Consider the following 20,739-nt stretch of genomic DNA (forward strand, 5'->3'; position numbering starts at 1 on the left):
CGTATCAATCATATCGAAATATCGAATTAGGCGGTATTGGAGGCCACGACTGGTACAGGAATCCCGCCGTCCCAGGCCCAGGCAATGAAGACGTGATGTACCTACATAATATATTAAAATCAAGATCCATAAGACCATAACAAGGACGTGCAGGTATTACTAGGGTAGTACAATTCTATAGGAGCATTTTATAGATACTTTACTATAGGTATTACTATTATATTTGAGTATCAAATATGACCAAGTAATCGAGAACCTGAAAGCTTATTGTTTAGAATGTTTTTGAAATTGTGCTAATTTTGCTGTCAACGGTATTTTACATATGACCATCACCTCTGAAGTAATACCAAGACTAGTCAACGCCTGGTATAATATTTTGTTTTTGCACCAAACGACAAAGTACAAATAAAAAGGGTGCATTTGAAGTCTGTCGGTCAAATATTGTATGGCTGTTAAACGTGAAAAGTAAATTAAATAAACAATTTCAAGCTTCAAATTATGATTCTACGCAAGACATTTCATGATGTGCGGTATGCAAAGAAGTACAGTGTTGCCTTAGCCAAACCATTATCTGAACTTTTCAATCAACCTAAACCAAAGTTCAAATATTTTGTCAAAAACCAAACTGTAAGACATATACATTAGCAACTTTGTAGTTTTACTAATTACATGTTTGAAATATTATTATTTAGGGACTCTTTGGAGCACCGGAATTGGTTTCATTTGAGGGGTTTTATGCATTCAAGGAACGTACAAAAATAGATTGTGACAATTTAATTGATGAAATATGCGATTCCAATCGGTAATTTTTATTTTAGTTAACCTGTATTTAATAAATAGAAATACAATTATAGACATGTTATTAAATTATAAATAAATGATATATCACTTGTATTTAAAGCTACTTTATATAAACCTTGATCTTGGAAACAAGTTTTAAAAAAATTCTGATCCAATTAGTAACAAGATTTTATATAATATTTGAATACAGTGTTAAATAATTCCTAAAAATAAATTTATAATAACTATAAGCTAATATTTGATATATTTTCATGACAAACTCAAAGAAATTGTTTTTTTTTTAAATTTAAATGTAAAAACATAATCATATTATTGAAATTTACATATATTCATTTGTACTCTGAGTACTTACTTATTATATTCTACTGACTTAATAATATTGTATGATTTATCAATTGATAAATTATATTTTTTTTGTAAGCATCTAGTATAAAATATAAATAGTATTTTTTTCATTAATTACTTAAAATGTTGACTCTAATTTTGCCCTTAACAATTTAAATATTTCATTACATTATAGAAATAAATTAAATTGTGTGTTATAATAGCAAGAGAAATCTGGTGACAATTTTTGACCAGCTGTCCAATAGTCTTTGTTGTCTTGCTGATATGGCTGAATTTATTCGTACAGCACATCCAGACAAATCGTTTGTTACTGCTGCTGAAGATTGCTGTATTTCAATGAATACTATTGTAGAAAAGTAAATACTTAATCTCAGTTTTGAATTTGCTATTATATACAATATTTATCTATTAGATTAAATACAAACAAAGATTTATATACAAATCTGAAACAAGTAGTCCTTGACGGTGATAAACATCCTATGACTGAAGAGGATCAACATGTTGCTGAATTATTTTTGTTTGATTTCGAATTGAATGGCATTCACTTAGAAGAAAGAAAAAGACAATACGTTGTTAACTTGAATAATTTTATTTTGGTTACTGGACAACGATTCATGATTGCAGCAGAAAAGCCTAGAATTGTAGATCCTACTGGATTGCCTGATGCTGTTTCGAAAGTTCTTTCTAAAGAGTATATAACTCAGTAAACCTATAAGTATATTTAACTAATGGGCTAATTATTTGATTAGATACAGCTCAGGAGGGAAGTTAATAGTTGGACATCCTAATTCCCATTCTGAAGATCCAATTTTGAGAGAAGCTGCCTTTAAGGTTTATAATGGTCCAAATAGTGAATCAGAAGAATTGTTAGATAACCTTTTAGAAAGCCGTCATAAATTGGCTTTGACTTGTGGTTTTCCATCTTATGCTCATAGGTGAGAATTGAGAAGTTATCTACAAGTATCAATGACTGATGTTCATTTATATATTATTTTTTTAAGAGCCCTGAAAAACAGCATAGCAGAAAATCCTTATTTTGTCATGGATTTCTTGAACATCTTAAATACAGAGCTAAGGATTCGGTCAGTTTTTGATTACAAGACTATGAAAAGAGCCAATAACAATGATGTAATTATTTTTCCCTTCCCCTATTTTCCTAATCAATAAATAACTTACTACTTATTTTTTTACAGTACAACTTATCGGTTACCAAATTAACACTTGTTGTTTCTACAAACTACAAATAATTGTTTTTGTTTTTGTAGATGGTATCACCATGGGATGTACAATATTTGACTAATAAGATTAAACAGAATCATCTTAAATATGCAATGATTGATTATGCGTCATATTTTTCTTTAGGCGATTGTATGGAAGGATTGAATATGATTTTTAATAGTTTGTACAATATAAAATTGGTGTTTGAAGATATAGAGCCAGGTGAAGGGTGGGCCGAACAAGTATACAAGTTGGCTGGTAAAAATATAATTCCAATTTCTTTAAAGAAATTTTTTTAATTAAACAAATATTTTGGTTTTTAGTTACACACGAAACAGAAGGTTTACTTGGGTACATTTATTGTGACTTTTTTGAAAGAACAGGAAAATTACACAATGATTCGCATTACGTAGTTAGAGGAGGACGACAATTGCCAGATAATTCTTATCAAGTAAATATTACTCATAAACTACACAATTAATATATATTATGTTAAAACAAGATGCTTAAATTGAATGTTGTATCAGACCCCAATTGTAGTAGTCATGTTAAATGTGGTGTGGCGTGAGAATCGTGGTCCGGTCCTTTTGCATCCCGGTTCTGTTGAAAATTTATTCCATGAGTTTGGACATGCAATACACTCTATGTTAGGCCGAACGCGTTATCAACATGTCAACGGTACACGCTGTGCAACTGACTTGGCAGAATTTCCATCGGTTTTGATGGAATATTATGCAACCCAACCACAAGTAAACTAATAATAAAAGGCATTAGCCATTTTGTACTCATCTCATAATATATTCTATACAGGTCATAAAACACTATGCCAAGCACTTTAAAACTAGACAACCCATGCCGGAAGATATGTTGAAAAAATTATGTGCATCCAAATATTTATTTTCTGCTTCTGAAATGCAGTTACAACTGTTTTACTCTGTACTAGACCAATATTACCATACACAAGCACCACAACCATTAAATACAACTGATTTGCTTGCAAAATTACAAGTAGAATATTATGGACTGCCATATGTTAAAAATACGGTAAAATGTGTTGATTTACTGAACTAATAAGACTATTAATTTATATTATGTAAATATTGTACAGGCATGGCAACTACATTTTTCACATTTTGTTGGTTATGGCGCAAAGTATTATTCGTATTTAGTATCCAAGGCATTAGCAGCACACACATGGCATACATTATTGAGTAATGATCCCCTAAATAGAATTCAAGGTGAACGATTACGTACAGAATGTTTGCAATATGGTGGTGGGAAACCGGCAAGAAAATTAGTCTCAGATTATCTCAGAACTCCAGTAACGCCCGAACTCTTGGCATCATCTTTAATACAAGATATTGATCAAGGCACTGAACTCTCAAAAATGTCTATTACATAAACAAATAATAAAATCTTAACTTGGCTCATAAATAAATTTTGATTGATTATCAGATTTCAATATTTTTAAATTGTAAAAAAAAAAATTGTGTAATTTACTGATAAAGACAAGCAAGTTGAACCTAAAAAGCACATCCCTAGAGGTAAACAAAATTAATTTTAGGAATGTGACTCCAATTTTTGTCTCAAATCAATATACCTATTATTTGTTATTTATATTATATAAATTATGTAGTAAAAAAATACGTAAGTGTTAACAAAAATATAGGAATCGGTTTTCCAAATTTATGAGTTGTTTTATAATAATCCAGAGGAGGGTTTGCCTATGGTAACTAACCAAACTCGAATGTAACAGTAATAAATATATAAATAAAAGATAGTCTGTTTTAATTATAAATGTGTCTTATAAATATTAAAAACAAAATCAATAAAAATTAAATTCAAAGTTATAATATTGTTTTTCACTTAATACAAAGTATTTTTATATGGTTTAACAATTGAAAGCTAGTACACATTCCATTGATAAAAAATAATCAAGTGTACATACAAATTAAACAAATATAATATTTTGTTTTAGATTCTGGAACTGTCGCTTAACATGTATGATTATGATTGAACAATTTAAATAATAATAATAATAAAAAAAATTATGAGTATTTTCTCAAAATAACACTTGTATAAAACTAATGTAACAACATCAGATCAAACTAATAGTTATAGATTTTAATAATAACAATTAATCAAATGTCCTTTAAGGAGTGGCAATTCACTGTTTCTTTAAGCTGAAAACAAACAAAATTAAAGAATTATTAACTATATAAGATACATTAATACTAAAAGATATTGATGGTCAAGTTGGTAATGATATTTGTAAGAATAATTCAATAAGATCAAGCAGAACAAGTATGAAGATGCACGAGTCCTTCATCTATCTTTAGATCTTACTAATGACAGACATATGACAACAGTAATACGAGTATAATTATTTCAACTATTACTTATCACTTATCAGTTAACTTATAATGTAATCAAATAAAGCATTAAATAATACAAAATAACATTAAATAGTCGCATGTACAGAGTATAATAGAAAAACCTGACATATTAAATAAATTTGGTTCAATATTTACATCTTTATGTATATAATTCTACTGTAGTATATGTGTATGTCACTAAACTCCTCCTAAACGGCTGGACCGATTTGAATGAATGTTTTTGTATGCACATTTGGGTGACACCCTGGATAGTTTAGATTCACAATTGGACCCGATAGGTTCGACCCGGGGAGTTGCTCAAACAAGGATTTTAAGATTTACGAAAGAAATATTTGTTTATATAATATTGGTTATAGGAAAATAAATAAATAAATTTAGTAGAAATTGGTATTTTTTTATTTATTGGTTGCCTACAGTGGTTCATCGAGCAGATCAGGGGTATAAGCATTTATACAATCTAATTTTCGCACTTTGCCTACCAAGGTGGCTGAGTTGCACTTATAGCCATCGGCGTATCCACAATCAAAATCAAAATAAAACAATATTTATACAAAGTACTCATCGAGCGGGGTCCATAACTCATAGCAGGTAGGCATAATATACTACTCGCATTATCACCATCGAGTCTCATATGGAGTTGGCATTTTTAACGGGTAACTAACTGCACAGGATCAGCTAGTATATATATATTATGCATATATAATTTAAGTTTTTATTCTTAATTTTCAATACTGAAAATAAATATTTTAACATTTATTTTTTAAATTTCAAAACAGACAATTTGTAAATCTGGTTTTTAGAAAACTTTTGATTGTTAAAGCATTTATGAGTAATTTGGATTTTTGAGAAGTATTACCTTCACAAAAAATATTTAGATTTTACCAAGTAACTATAAATATTATTATAATCAAAATATTTCTAAAATCCAAACTTACAAATTGATTATTTAGAATTTAAAAAAAGAATGTATACCAGTTTGAAAATTTGTTATTTACAAATAAGTGTTATACTATACATGTAACATAAGCGTCTGGTAAATGATTTAAAAAAAAATTTTAAACATTGATTGGAACAAGTTCTTTTAATACGTCAGGTTTTTCAGTTACAATCTGTTTGTCATTTTTAAGCTGATATATGAAAATAATTATATTCTGAAATAATAATAAATAGGCACATGAACCAAAGAAAAATATCTCAATGTGGGGAAAAATGTGTTGTGTATGATATGGATACTTAAAAAAAATTACATATACTTTATAAAAAAAAATTTCACTTGATTGATAAAACATAAATATACTTAGAATATTAATTTTACCTTTGATATAACGGTATGTTAATGCAGTATGGAATATGAGGTGAATCTGGTTCGGTTTTGTAAAGTTGAACACATGGCACATCGTCATTAGGTGCATTAACTGTATTTACTAAAACTGTACCATTCCCAATAATCGTAAATATCTTATTGGCAATATCTGGAGTCATAGTATTAGGAGGTAAAAAGTTCATTGATACTTTTATAGCCTGAAAAATGAAAAAAAAAACATTTTTTTTATCACATATAGATAATAATGCAGGATATTTTTTAATACCTGAGGAGCAATCTTGGCCAACAGTGGATCATACAATTCTAAATTAGCTAATTTAGTTATTTCACATTGAGCAATATTGCCATAGTCTATATAAATTATCTTGGCCTAAAATAATAGAACATAGGTAACTTAGTAAAAATGAACTGTTATTATTCTTAAAAAACAAAAACAAATTAACAAATTATTTAAGTTAATTTTTTTTTGTAAAATGACATTTCATGCAATTAAAAAAAAGGGTATTTATAAAACTATATTATTTATTTTACGTGAATTATTAATAAAATTATTTATCAACTTTACAACAAATTATGGTTATAATTTACTTTTATTTCAAAATTTAGTAACAGTACAAAAATATAACAGTTAAAACAAATTGTCAACCAGGTGGCACAGAAATAACAATATCAAAACATGTGTAACAATGTTTCATCTCCTGCAAATATTGAGATGGGATATTTCATACCCAGATTCACAGGATGTTTGGTTCCAAGCTTAGGTATATTTATGACAAGGTGTTTGGTTCCTGGGTATTTTAAATTATTAATCACATTTTAATAACATTAATTTTATCTGTCAGAAGTTAGCTGAACTTAAATTCTAAGCATGTACCAATCACTTTACTTCATATAGAAATAATGAATTACTATGAAATAGATGATTATGTCATATTAGGCAATTATACATATTTTAAATTGTTCACACCCCTACTCCATCTCAGATCTTTTTTATATTAATACATTTAGAAAAAAAATGTTCTGACCTTTGTCCATAGTAATTGTATTAAAATTTTATGATTTATACTATCTGACCAAATAATGCATAATACTATTTACAGATGTCAATGAACTTATTTTGACTAATCCTAATATGACAAACTTTCACATATTAAAGTGACCAACACACTATACATTAGAATTACAAACACATTAGTAACACATGATGAAGGAAGCCATCCAGTGAAAAAACAAACTGCTTAATTTAAAATTTTACCCATTTTTTCCTGAATAATATTTTTATCATAATAGTACTAACTTCAGAGTCATTAATTGTATCAAGAACTTGAACACGGCTCCATATATTATCAGCTTCATATTTTGTTATGTACACTTTGTCTTTCATAATATCTTCCTTGCTCTTAAAAAAAAATTCCGGGTCTAAAAATTCATCATTTGGCAAGATTTCTTCAAGTGATGTAACAATATCAATGTTTAATTGTAAATATAAATGGCCAGACTCAACTATTGATGATACATTTCCATCCACAATAGCTTGATCCTGCACAATAATTTTTTAGTAAGAAATAATCGACAACATACACTTAAAACTATTGATTACCTCAAATAATGGAAGCTTAGTGGTAGTTCTTTCTAAAAATCTTTGAATGATCATGTCATTTACATTAACTCTTCCTTTTTCATATAAAGTGACTCTTGCACATCCTTCTTCTAATGAATCTGGTACAACGAAGAATGTTTTATTCAAAATCATTTCATCCAATAGTTCTTTTAAGCCATCAAATGTGCCAAAATTATCCAGTTGAGTTAAAATACATTCAATTGCCTAAAAATCCAGAGCAAAGGATGTGTTAATTAAGAACAGTTGCCAGTTATATATATTTTATTACTGTTACTAGAATTCAATTTTAAATATTTTTAAAAAAGTAGCAATAATCGAATAATTGCCAATACAACTTTTAAAATAACATTATCTTAGCAAACAAAATAATTATTGTAGTACTAAACATTTTAAAGAAATATATCATATTTTTTATAACATAAGTTTAGTGTTGGTACTTGGAAATAATACATTGTTGTTTTATTTAAGATCTCTTTTTCTAAAACACTTGGGTAGTTAGTAGAGATCTGCAAGGGCCATTTATTTTTGGCTCAAAAATTAATATTTCCGCAAAAGCCTGGTCCATATTTTTTTTTGAAGTCAAACCCGACCAGGACTATTTGTATTTTTTTTTATTAAGTCTAATCTGTAATGTAATTTTGTTTTATGTTTGAATGAACTGGTCCAAAGAAAAATATTACGATCCTACCCATAACCAACCCTCAATATTTATATTATAGCCAGGCCAGCGCAGATCTCTAGAAGCCAGTAAATAAATTATGAAAGATTTACATAGTTCCTGTAGTTATTATAAATCACATAGGTACTTAAGTCATTAATGAACGTGGACAAATTATAACAACATACAGTTGTCCTGAAGAAATGTTTACATGAAAACAAATAAGTTTTGATTTAATGAATTCTAATAGTTTATTTAACTAAATTGTGAAAATTGTATGATTGATAAAATTATCTTAAAAATATACTAGTAATCTTTCAGTCTTTTTAATCATAAATTATACCTGAGTTTTCGGTTTCATAAAAATTGGTTCTAGGTAACAAATCTGGTCTTTGGCAATGTTCAATTGCTCGCCTGTGTCTATCATAAAACATGTAGCTGTACCATCATCATTATTAACATAAGATATTTGAACTCTATGCCAAGATGAATTGTATAGCACGGCATAAAATTCGCCTTCAATCACTTGATCTGGGATACTTAAGCCTGCTGTATTCATAGTGTCATTGAATTTTGCTTGCATTTGAATAAAATTTTCCTAAATACAATACATTTATTTTTTATATTCTTCATACCTACATAAGTAAGATGATTAAAAAACTTACATCTGCACTCTGGCCAACCAAACGAATCCAAACATTAGTTGAACCATAGTTAGCAGAAACGAGAACAGATTTTTCAGAGTAGTCTTCAAATAATAATGGAGTACCTGGAACAAAGTTTTGTTCTTCTGCAAAATCTTTATTTGTATATTCATGACCATTTTGTTGATTATTTTCAGTTTCATTCTACATAGCAAACAAATAATGATGGCTCAACATTTTTTTATTTTTTTGTTAACTGTATAGAAAAATAATTACAAGATATATAACGACTTTATTAGCTGCTAGCTTATCAAATGTGAAGTAATTAAAAACTCCTAGAAGCTGATCCCAATTATCAGGCAAGTTTTCATGAAATTCCTCTTTATAAATACGTTCTAAGACATGACCCATAATACCAGTAGTCTCATGTCCTTGTTTTAGAAGCTAAAATAGAATACATACAATCCATTTATGATCAAAATTACATTTATTACTATAATTTGTTATAATACCTTTTTAACGCAAGATGCCATTGTATTAATATCATTAGTAATTGGATAAATAACACTTTCTCCATATTGCTTTTTTAAAATAGTAAGAGCGTGTTTAGCAGCAACTTTTTGTGCATAATCATTTGTAGTACAATCAACTGGGAAAGAACTACCGACACTTTTTTCATTTACCTAGAAAATATATTTAAATATTTTAGTTGCAATAATTATTTATTATAATTGGTTCAACAATACTCAATTACAAGACAAATAGAAAATTCAAGATTTATCATCAAATTAAACATAAAAATAAACTATATATTTATATAGTAACATGCAAATAAGTTAGAAAAAATCTAGTTCAGCACATGTGCCAAAATTTTTTTTTTATTTAACTAATTCACAAATCAAAAATAATGATTCAATAGTAAATGTATAGATATTATTATTTTCTGTGTTTAAAATATATTTTAAAAAATGGTGCTTTCACATATTTGATACAACCTACATAAAATTTCAACCTTAAATTTAAAGTGAAAATTGTTATTTCTTACACTGTGTTACACTGTTACATGTGTAATACCGACCATCACACACATTTCAAACCAATAAAGTAAACAAATATTTGATGGCAGTCTCTTTCAAAATCTATTATTAAAAATAAAAATTGAAATGATGCACATGAGCTTTAACTAGATTTATACATATAACAATAGCTGGACACTTACCTTAATTGTACAAATGTGCGTTAGTTTAAGAATTTTCCCAGACTTTTCTTTTTTGACCATATACTCATAATACGGTTCTGATAAGTTTAAATTTTTTAAATATGTTTCCAGTTCATTTATATAGTCCTTATCTTCTTCAAACACCTAATAATCAATAATTTATTTTAAAATTTGTTGTTACCTCTTCAATTACTTAAAATAGGTTATTACTAATTGTATTAATATTAATACACAAATAACATGAATGAGTGTTTAGGAAAGCACCTCGTTAAAAATGTAGCCAGATAAAAATTCTATAGTATGCTCTGTCTCAAGTCTCTAGAGAGAATACATGAAGAAACCTCAAGGTTTAAACTAGGTATGTTAAAAATTAAATGAATATAAATCATGTGTTTAGTACCAATTGTGATGTGTTTTATTATGATTACCTATTTAAATATTTAAAAGCCACCACTAGTCAGGGTAAGAGTGCAACTGATTTATCACATTATATATTATGGGCCAATATAAGTTTAGCTTAAGTTAAGAATACAATATTTAGACATTTTAAGGAGTGCAAAAATTTGTATTTTAGATCAATAAATAAAGTTGCATTTAGTGAAGATGTAACTAAATACATGTAATTAATTAATAATTAATTTTAAAGTATTAAATTCAGCAACACAAGAGATTCACAAAGAATGCACATTCTTTTTTTCTTTAAATAAATAATTTATTCAAATTCTGATTTTGGAAACTTAAATATACTAAGGACTATAGTTTCAAATACTAAGATTTTGATGTAATTTAAGCTCCTCAAAGAAGCGTCCTAATTATTCACTTCTTTTTTTGCAAGTGAGAACCAATTTTTATGTTACGGTAAATTGTTAAGCTGATAATATTTTTGATAACATTTACATATTGAAATTGAATGAGTAGTAAATAACTAATCTAAGTCTGTCTTCAAGGATAATAGGTTGGAAGAATGGGAGCTATGATTATTTGAATACATAAATTATAAATATTAATCAATCGAAATTGTATAATTTGTAGAAGTGTAATAGTATAACTATGATATATCATAGATTCATAATATATTCTATTTCTATTTTTATTCAATTCAAATTATCTTGTAAAACAGTGTCTTTTGTGGCATATTTATACCTATATACTCATGTTTTATAGAATAACGAATAATTTAGCATGTAATGCTCATTTAAAATTGTATTTTTCACACAAATATTAATAATTAATTGCTCAGAACTTCATGCATTTGGATGTTTCTTAGGAAGATTTATATTCAAAATCTGATTTCATACAATTTGTTTCATGATACATACAACCGAAATACAAAAATGTATGTTACATATTTTTAAATATTTTACTTAATTTGTATGATTTTGTGTATTTAAAGATTCTAAACATGTTTAATGTTTATAATAAACAACAAGAACCTAATTTAATAGTAATTATGCTTTTTTCAAGTTTATTCTCATATAAATACATATTTTATAAAACTTGCTTGCTTTTTTTAGTGTATCTATAATATACACTTATTTTATTGTTTTTTTAATGAATTAAGGTCCAAACCCTTATTATTTTTCATTTCATAAAAAACAATTACCTATGGATAGAAGTGTACTATTTTTAAACTTAATTTCATTGTTTTGGTTTAATATTGTTTAAATTTAAATGTAATGTAAGAAGGCATTAGTAAGGTACTAATTTAAAATTGTAAGTAATGAGTGTGGTTCCACAAAAATTATCTAATAATTTTTTTGTTATTATTATTTATTTTGCGAGAATATAGAACAAGGTTGGCCTCTCCTGACTTAGAACAAAAATATTTAGATTCTATTTATAAAGCTTATCCAATTCAGATAGTATGACATTTTTTAAAAATATTAAACAACGAAAATTATGTTTTAACGTTAAATTACAAATTATAGTATCATTATAACTAGGTTGTTTTAACCAAACAAAGTTTTGTTAGCAAGTAATTACAGTAGAGTTACCCATTCATATGTTTACTTTAACCTTTAAAGTTTTGCAGAACATTTATAATTCACAATTTATTATTTTATTCACAAATGCGATTTAACTTAAATAAATTAATGTTTTAATTTTACAGGTGGTCAACTTAAACATATCAGCTATTAATAAAATTAAATATATATAGTTACCTCATGAATAGGGTCTTCAACTTCATTTCTCAAATCTGTAGCTGCAGCACAAGGTCTTTCTGAATTCGATTTACTCTCTACATCAACCTATTAAATAATAGTATGCATTAATACTTGGAAAATAAATACAATATCGCGAAATTATTTAGATCGTACTAAGTGGCAAAAATCGCTTAACAAAGATTCTAAAGTTTTACATGACTTTTGAATAGTTTTTAAAACTTCAGTATAATTAACAACAAATATTTAATAATCCATAATCATCTATCTCAATTGAATATTAGCCGGAAAAAAATCAAAAAATCAGTTAAACTAAAAATACAGGAGTCAAAAAATAAATTTGTTTTAATTATGATGATAATCTGATATTCATAATTTAATAATTCAATATAATAAGGTTAATCTAATACTAAGGTAGCACTAAAAAAAAAAACATTAAACCGGGAACTGGAGTATAATAAATAAATGCCAAAGGCGCAATAGAAATTTATTGTTGGACGAAATATCCTTAGGTTAAATTGATGTATAGTTGTAAACTTGAGAATTGATAAATATAAAATATATTTAAATAATGGATAGACTCATACTGTAATACTGTATACGGTAGGGCGAAGACATTGTTCTTAACTAGTTACTGGGCCCTGCGGAGTGCGGTATATACTGGTGTTAAAACGGGCATATAATTGTATATAATAATGTAAGGCAAGCCCCCTCCAGTACTGTGGTGTATGGCTTGCCACCATAATGTGGCATTTGAACATTTCCATAGCCCATAAAGGTTTATTTATATTTAGCTATCAATAATAAACTATTTAAATCTTATAGGTATAGGTACTATAGTAATTAATGGTCATAAATTAATAATAATACCCAATGGAGAACATAAATATATAGCCAGCAAGCACTACTATTGCGGTGTCGGTAAAATTCCAGATTAAGGGGGGGCATAGCCTCCCACACGATATCAAACATTAGTGAGCCACTGGTGGGTATAGAAAGTGTGTTTTCTATAATATATTATGGATAAAAGATATTATGTTATTATTATTTGATATGGTAATATCATATATTTTAAGCAGAATGATCATGTTAAGAAAATGGGATTTATGATTACCATAGATTACGAACTATGGATTTATTGTAACATCATTACTGCAGCATTGGTTATAAAATAAATATTTATTTATTTTTCTAAATTATCATTATAGGACAGAGAATTTGTAGCATTTGCATATTTATTTTGAACAATCCCAAAATTAGCCGAGTAGGAAATAAAACGTTTCATGTTGAAAAAAAGTAGTTGTGAAATTTTAATTTTTTTGATTTTAAGCCATTCTGTACTTTAAGATGCAATACTAAATAATTTATCATTTTATAATTTTATTAATTTTATTTTTTATTTCATTTAAATGTTTAATATACAACCAAAATAATGTTGAATTTAAAATGTTGATCATATTAATATGGTTGTTGACTGTTCCCACACTCATGTTTTTTTCTAGAAATACGTCTCGAGGTTTGCCGATTAGATTTATTTTATGGTTATTAACTTTATTTATGGACAGAAATTCTTCACTGCATAAAATATTATCGATATGCGTCACGGGGACGTCGGTCGCAGACATCAAAATTTAAATTTAAAAATCATAAAAATAATCTTATTTTTTTAAGAAGAAATAATCATTTTTAAATGCATATTTTGTACATTTTAGTGCATATTTGGTAATATTTAAGAGCTACAAGTTACAAGCCCTCAGCCCTATATTAATTAATCCTACTAGCTGGTAGCTATTATAGATAGCTATTAAACTATTTTTGATGATAAAAACATGAATAAAAACACATTTTAATAATTACTCATTAGCCAAACAAATTGTATTTACATTTTTCTTGTACGAAAGGTTGTACTGTTGTCAATTGTCAGTTTACTCATAATAGCTGGTATATACTCATGAACTTGTGACCTTACAGTTGGCACTATTTGATAGTCGCGATAACTTTATAACAGTGGGGGGAGGTTTACGTTTTTATGTTAGTGTTTTATTTTGCTAACAAATCTTTTGTTTATTTATAATTTTTAATTTTCTTTTCTTTTTTTTCTTTCTTTCTGTATGATGTAATTTTATTTGATGTAAGATACTTAATTATTGAGCTAAAATTTTTTATGAAGGCTAATAAAAAAAAAAAATCAAAATCTTTGTATATCGCAAAAATATATTTATTTATGGGTCACCAATATTTTGATTTATTTTTTTTTATTAGCCTTTATAAAAAATTTTAGCTCAATAATTAAATACCTTACATCAAATAAAATTACATCATACAGAAAGAAAGAAAAAAAAAGAAAACGAAATTAAAAATTATAAATAAACAAATAAATAAATAAATATAAATATAAATGTATATATTATAAAATAAAAGTCAAATGACAAAGCCAGCCTCCTAGATCAAAGAAACAATTATAGTGACAACATGTTCTGATTTTGAATTTAAAATAGAGGGGAGATTGAATGGGACGTTTAAGGAATTGAGAGAAGAAATTAAATGAGAACGTTTTATAGAGAGTAAGGGGCAATCGAAAAGGATCGAAATAAATCGCAGAGACATTCGTCCAAGTGAAGAGTACAAAAGGGGGAATCATTTAAGTTTAATTTATAGGCATGGGAGGGTAAAATATAATGTCCAATACGTAAACGATTGAATTGTATGATGTATGATCTGGATAGAGATGCATTTTTGAACCAGATATCAGTTCCAATATTAGGAACAATAGATTTAAGTTTTGGGGCAAAGTTAGCAGGTAGGTTATTCCAATAGATGGACCAAAGAGTGGAAACATGACGTCGTAGGGGAGGAGTAAAATCTGACCAAGGAATTAAGGAAAAAGAAGGACTAATAAAGTCTGAGGAGGATTTAGCTAAGGAGTCAGCAGTCTTATGGCCGCGAATTCCTACATGACTAGGAATCCAAAGAAATTGAATGTTAGAGCTTGATTGACCAAGACCAAAAATAATAGATTTAATACAGAGAATTAAAGGAGATAAGTTGGAATTAAAAGTATAGGAATTAAGAGATTGGAGACAAGACATTGAATTAGAAACTTTTTATACGGAAAGGTAGAAATAAAATTTAGCGCTTCCACAACGGCGAAGCATTAAGCTGTGAGAGAAGATGAGGAAGGGGGTAAATTACTTGTACATGAAATGTATAGCTCAGGAATGTAGAAAGAGAAACCTGCCGATAAAGGGGAAACGGAACCATCAGTGTAAATAACAATGAAATCTGGAAAATTGCATTCAATGAAATCAGAAAAAATATTGTTAATAACTACGGAAGAAGAATTCCTTAAATCAAAAGAGGAAAAACCTGGGAAAAAGTCAGCTATATAAACATGCGTAGAGTAAAGACTCATATCTATTCCCATACATAGGAAGTTTAGAATTAATTAGAACAATATATTGATGGAATGGTGAAATAGAATTAGCAGTCAATGCGAGAATAGGGAGATACTTAGAAACATAATGCCAAGTAAGGAACAAAGGGTAAAAGGAATCGAAAATAGGACAATTAGAGAGATAGGGATTTGAGAAGAAACTTGCCTGCAAGCCAGTGATATATTTTAATATTGAGAGGAGGGCACAAGATTCTGCTTCTATAGCTGGGAGGCGAGAAGATCAAAATAGCCCATGATGCAACTTAAGCAAGAGCTTTGAATTGTAATAAGTCTTTTCCAATTTTCGATGCTGAACCAAAGAGGGAAAAGCTGTAGTCGAATTTGGAACGTATAATATATAAAATAACAGAAGATCCGTAGGATGAGAGCCCCACCAATTACCAGTAATAGCCCTAAGAAAATTAGCCCAACGAGAGTCAAAAGAGATGAGTGATATGTGAGATGGCCAGCGTATTTTGGGATAAAGAGTAATACCCAAATAGGTAGTATTATCTACAAAAGGAATAACATTGTTATCAAAATACACATTCGGGGGATTAAAATATCTACGTCCAGTAAAAATAACAGATTTACATTTATCATAGGCGACAGAAAAGAATAGGTCGGTACAAATATTATTGAGTTCAAAGAGAGGGAGATTAAGGGATTCAAGAGCAAGCTCGAGAACTTCATTAGAAGAGGAGACAACAATATCATCCACATAAATAAGGCAATTATAGCCTACACTGGAAAGGTGATTTGCAATTATTGTGATCATATAAATATTGAAGAGTATCAGACTAAGGCCTACCTAAGGCTACCTTGCGGGAGACCGGAAAAAGTAGTACGTGTTTATTGTGACCCGAAAGGGGAATTAAAAAATACTCATATTAGAGAACAAGAAGAGAATAATATTACAGCAGGTGGGAGGTAAACCAATGGAGGAAAGTATGGAAACTAAAGTAGGAATATTAACAGAATCAAAGGCACCACGAATATCTACATAAGTGGCAACAAAATATTCTTTAACATTAAAGGAGTGATAGATATTGCCAATAAATGTGGAAATGCATTCCATGGTGCTCATGCCTTTCCTAAAAGCAAATAGATTGGGTGGTAAAATGGAATAATATTCCAACTACCAATCAAGCCGAGTTATATATATATTCTCAAGATTTACAAAGTGCAGAGGAAAGAGCAATAGGACGAAAAGCCGTATTAGAATTTGGTTGAGAATAGGAATAACTTTATAAGAAGTCCAAGATAATGGAATTCCGTTGATAGACAAGATGTAATCTAGCACATTAAGTAGGAAATCAAGAGCACAGGAAGGTAGACGTTTCAACATTAACGGTGAAATATTATCAAGCCCAGAAGCTATTGAATGTCTTGAAGAAATAGCATAGTTTAATTTAGATATTGTGAAAGGATTAGTAAGAACATGGGAAAGAGGCGTTTGTGGATAAAAGGAAGAATAGACTCAGATGATGTAGGGACGTAACAAGTAGCAACCTTGGAGCAAAAATCATGGAACCAGCCGTCGTTGGTAGGCCAGCGAGATGGGGAGACACACTTTTTAGAAAGGTTTAGCTATAAACCATAGAACATGCGTAGAAGTTAAAGGGTTGTAGCTAGAACAACATTTTTCCAAGCTATTCTTTAACATTTTTTAAGGTAAGGGTAGTAGCTGCAAAACAATTTTGATAATTAAGAAAATCAATCATCGAAACAGAACGACGAAAAATGTTAAATAGTTGGGACCTGATCTTGATTGCCTCGGAACATGCATTGTTCCACCAAGGAGGGGAGGAAGAAAAAGATTTAGGATTCGATTTTTTAACTGGTATGAATTGTTTAGCAGCACTGTTAACGATCTCCGAGAAGGTAGAAAATGAGTCATATAAAGGGAGATTAGTAGGTATGGATGAAATCGAATCTTGAATAATATGAGAATAGGAAGTCCAATCAGCCTTTTAAGATTAAAGGTACAACGTGACTCATCAATAGGATTTTGAAAAGAGGCAGTCGATTTGGTACTACGGAAATGGTTACAGGCAGTTACGGACACCAATATGGGGAAGTGATCACTGCCATGAGGATCATCGAGGACGAACCAAGATTAAGACCAAATGAGATCGGGAGAGTAAAAAGAGAGATCAATGCCAGAATCCGGAGAACCAAGCCGCCCAACATGAGTAGGACAACCATTGTTAAGAATACAGAGACCTAGGGAACTAATTGAGTCATAAATGAGGTTGCTGTAATGTGATGACAAAAGCAAGACCCAAGCGGGATGGAAAACATTAAAGTCATCACCCAGAAAGGAATTACGTTGGACGAGATTAAAAAGCGAATCCCAGACCGCAGCAGAATCGCTTGGAATATAGCAAGACCATATAGTTAAGAATGAGGACGAGTTCGGGACGAACACTTCAGCACCGACGATATCTGTTTTAAAATTTAGAAAACTCTTACAGATGGCCTCAACAATAGTGACTGGCCTTGACCTAAGAGAGTTGTGAATTAAAACTGCGGCACCGCCATAACCATCTTGGCGATCTGATCTGTAACTGGCATAATTAGGAATATTAATTGAGCGAGCAGGTAATAGCCAGATTTCCGAAAGGAGGGCCATAACATTTATTGCTGAAAAGTACATAATGTAGAGTGGGAAGGCGGGCAGTTAAGCTTCTAACATTCCATTGAAGGATATTAATAGGATTGATCAAATTGATAGGACTTTTGGGAGTTAGCCATTGGGAGAGAACTAACTATCTTTCGTGTGAGGAACGATAAGGAAGATTCAATAAAGGATTGGAGAGCGAAAGGGGAAAAAGGCGAAGACAACGTGGGAGAGTTGATAAGAGCATCTGCTAAAATATTGTATAGGGAATGAACCCAAGAGAAATCAGTAACATTGTTACCGGGGGTCTGAGCCTGCAATGAGGAATGATTTAAATAGCTTCCGTTAGGGGGAAATAGCACGACCTAGAAAGAGGAGGGAAATTGCTTTTGATGAGGGGTAATGGACGAGATTTGGCTTTAAACTTTTTGGAGTTAAAAAAGTGATGACTGTCGTTGAGATTAGGATAATCCTCTACGTAACGAGTGGGTTTAGGCACCGTTGAATTAAAGACAGGAGGCTGTCTAATTGATACATCTGAATACTTAAAAGCTGAAAAAGAATATTAATTTTTTTTTTTAAGGACTGCATCCTGATAAGAGATGTTTTCGATGGCCATAATCTTCTTAATTTCCTTCTGAACAGACCACTAGTGATAGCTGCGATCAGTGGCCAAGTGGGAAAGATGACAAAATAGACAAGATGGATCGGTGGCAGAAATGGTGGGGCAATCGACTAGGGAGTGTTTGACGCCTCCACACCTGCACCTGGGATCACTGCGACAGCATTTTTGGGTATGGCCAAAACGGAGATAATGGTTGCACTGAACTGGAGAACGAACACTTGGAGAGACTTCAAAAATCATATTGAATACAGTAATGTGTTAAGGTAGTCTAGGAGAAATAAATTTGAATTCAACCAGGCAAGTGGGAGTAATAATGCCATCCTTCTTGACTACAATACGTCTGAAGATTTCAATTTGAAAGAGCGAAGATAGGCCTTCATGGAAATCGGCTTCGGAGAAGTCAGTATCCAGTTTAAATTACACCAAAAGAATAAATGAGATTCGACGAGATACTGGCACTGAAACAATGACCCGCTAAGAAGGCGGAATGCAAACATAAATTACCATTTTCAATGGAGTCGAAAGTAATCTTGACTTTTTGAAACCAGCTGGTTTAATATTGGTGATGCCTGAAAAAAATTTGGCTGCCCATACTAGGTGCCATTTAACCAGATTTTTTTCCGCATCAATACTCTCGACAAGAATAAGGATAGGACCAATATAGTCGGACGAAAAAGATTGTGTATTACATTGTAATGGGTTTTTAATGACATTAGGGCCATTGGGAATAGACTGTCGACATAGAAACCGAGAGATTAGAATTAATTGACCCAATAGTGTTATCACCGATAACTTATCGGTGACCGTAGAATCGTCAACAACCATATCTGACGGTGTAGTAATTATGGGAAAAGGTTTATATCGTAATCACGATTTAAGATATACCATACAGGTTGCCCATCGCCATATAAGGCGAATACCAAATTGAGTTCTTCATGGTGCTGGAAATTACAGCAAGCGCTCTGTGTGAGTGAAAAGTAAATGACAGGTGGCGCTGCGTGCTGCCTGCTGAATTTTAAATGTTGTAATTCTTTTTGCAAATTTAATTTAACAATTTTATATTATTACAATCATGGGCGTGGAACAAGTAACAACTTATGGGTATTTTCCTGGTTCGATGAAAATTGATTGAACTAGTAAACACGTATGGTCGTACGGATAGAATCATTAAAGTATAGAGTGAGTGTTAAAACTGCAGGTTTTCAGGTCAATACCTCGAAAATTTAGACCCCGAAAAAAAATGCTCATGAAAAAATTTAATTTTATAAAAATTAATAAAAATGATTATTTGTAAATGTGTAGGTTTTAGGTTGCTTATGGGCTATTTTAGGTTAATTTCGCTGCTGTGTAAGTATAGTGATTTCATACTTCTCAAAATACCGCTGTGTACTGAATACTGGTAAGAGGTTGTACCCTGATACTACCCTACATTAAAGAAGAAACATTTTTTGGTTAAAGAAATACTACTATTATACCAACATATATTATTTAAGTAAAAGTAATTTAGTTTTGAAAATAGATCAAAAACTATGTTTTGTACTATATTTGTCTCTAAACTCAGAACCAATATACCTACAATCAAGAATTTAAAGACTTAATCTATTATTATAAAAATGATATCATTTGAATAATTTGATTAATTTATTAACATATTATATAGTAAAAAAACT

General features: G+C 29.7%; 2 protein-coding genes and 1 pseudogene across 6 annotated transcripts in view; 1 reads left to right on the top strand and 2 right to left on the bottom strand.

Annotated features, from left to right (window-relative positions):
- On the top strand, window positions 1–4,413 carry LOC111031738 (mitochondrial intermediate peptidase). The gene is made up of 12 exons (XM_022311809.1): window positions 1–153; window positions 342–627; window positions 693–802; window positions 1,350–1,502; window positions 1,559–1,837; window positions 1,896–2,081; window positions 2,148–2,274; window positions 2,412–2,622; window positions 2,688–2,815; window positions 2,892–3,113; window positions 3,175–3,408; window positions 3,473–4,413. The coding sequence occupies exons 2-12, from the start codon at window positions 499–501 to the stop codon at window positions 3,764–3,766; spliced, it is 2,073 nt and encodes a 690-aa protein (XP_022167501.1). The 5' UTR covers window positions 1–153; window positions 342–498; the 3' UTR covers window positions 3,767–4,413.
- The window catches only part of LOC111031737 (tudor domain-containing protein 7-like), a 27,312-nt gene continuing 10,766 nt past the window's right edge, over window positions 4,194–20,739 (bottom strand). For all 5 annotated transcript variants that reach the window (XM_022311805.1, XM_022311804.1, XM_022311807.1 and 2 more), the window contains 11 exons: window positions 12,389–12,475; window positions 10,227–10,370; window positions 9,520–9,690; window positions 9,284–9,451; window positions 9,029–9,211; window positions 8,707–8,961; window positions 7,685–7,909; window positions 7,382–7,624; window positions 6,350–6,454; window positions 6,076–6,281; window positions 4,194–4,547 (listed from right to left, as the gene is read on the bottom strand). In XM_022311805.1, the coding sequence (XP_022167497.1) occupies window positions 4,532–4,547; window positions 6,076–6,281; window positions 6,350–6,454; window positions 7,382–7,624; window positions 7,685–7,909; window positions 8,707–8,961; window positions 9,029–9,211; window positions 9,284–9,451; window positions 9,520–9,690; window positions 10,227–10,370; window positions 12,389–12,475 (1,803 nt within the window). In that variant the 3' untranslated portion in view covers window positions 4,194–4,531. The remainder of the gene's footprint in view (window positions 4,548–6,075; window positions 6,282–6,349; window positions 6,455–7,381; window positions 7,625–7,684; window positions 7,910–8,706; window positions 8,962–9,028; window positions 9,212–9,283; window positions 9,452–9,519; window positions 9,691–10,226; window positions 10,371–12,388; window positions 12,476–20,739) is intronic.
- On the bottom strand, window positions 14,772–20,735 carry LOC111031741 (annotated as a pseudogene).

Source organism: Myzus persicae, unplaced genomic scaffold, assembly GCF_001856785.1.
Source record: "Myzus persicae strain clone G006 unplaced genomic scaffold, MPER_G0061.0, whole genome shotgun sequence".
NCBI classification, from domain to species: Eukaryota; Metazoa; Arthropoda; class Insecta; order Hemiptera; family Aphididae; genus Myzus; species Myzus persicae.

What these genes read in the sequence shown, in the direction of transcription:
- LOC111031738 (XM_022311809.1), top strand. Translation starts at nt 499, where the DNA reads ATGATTCTACGCAAGACATTTCATGATGTGCGGTATGCAAAGAAGTAC. An exon ending in GAAATATGCGATTCCAATCG is followed by an intron (nt 803 to 1,349) that starts GTAATTTTTATT and finishes GTGTTATAATAG; the next exon opens with CAAGAGAAATCTGGTGACAA. An exon ending in ATTATGCAACCCAACCACAA is followed by an intron (nt 3,114 to 3,174) that starts GTAAACTAATAA and finishes TATTCTATACAG; the next exon opens with GTCATAAAACACTATGCCAA.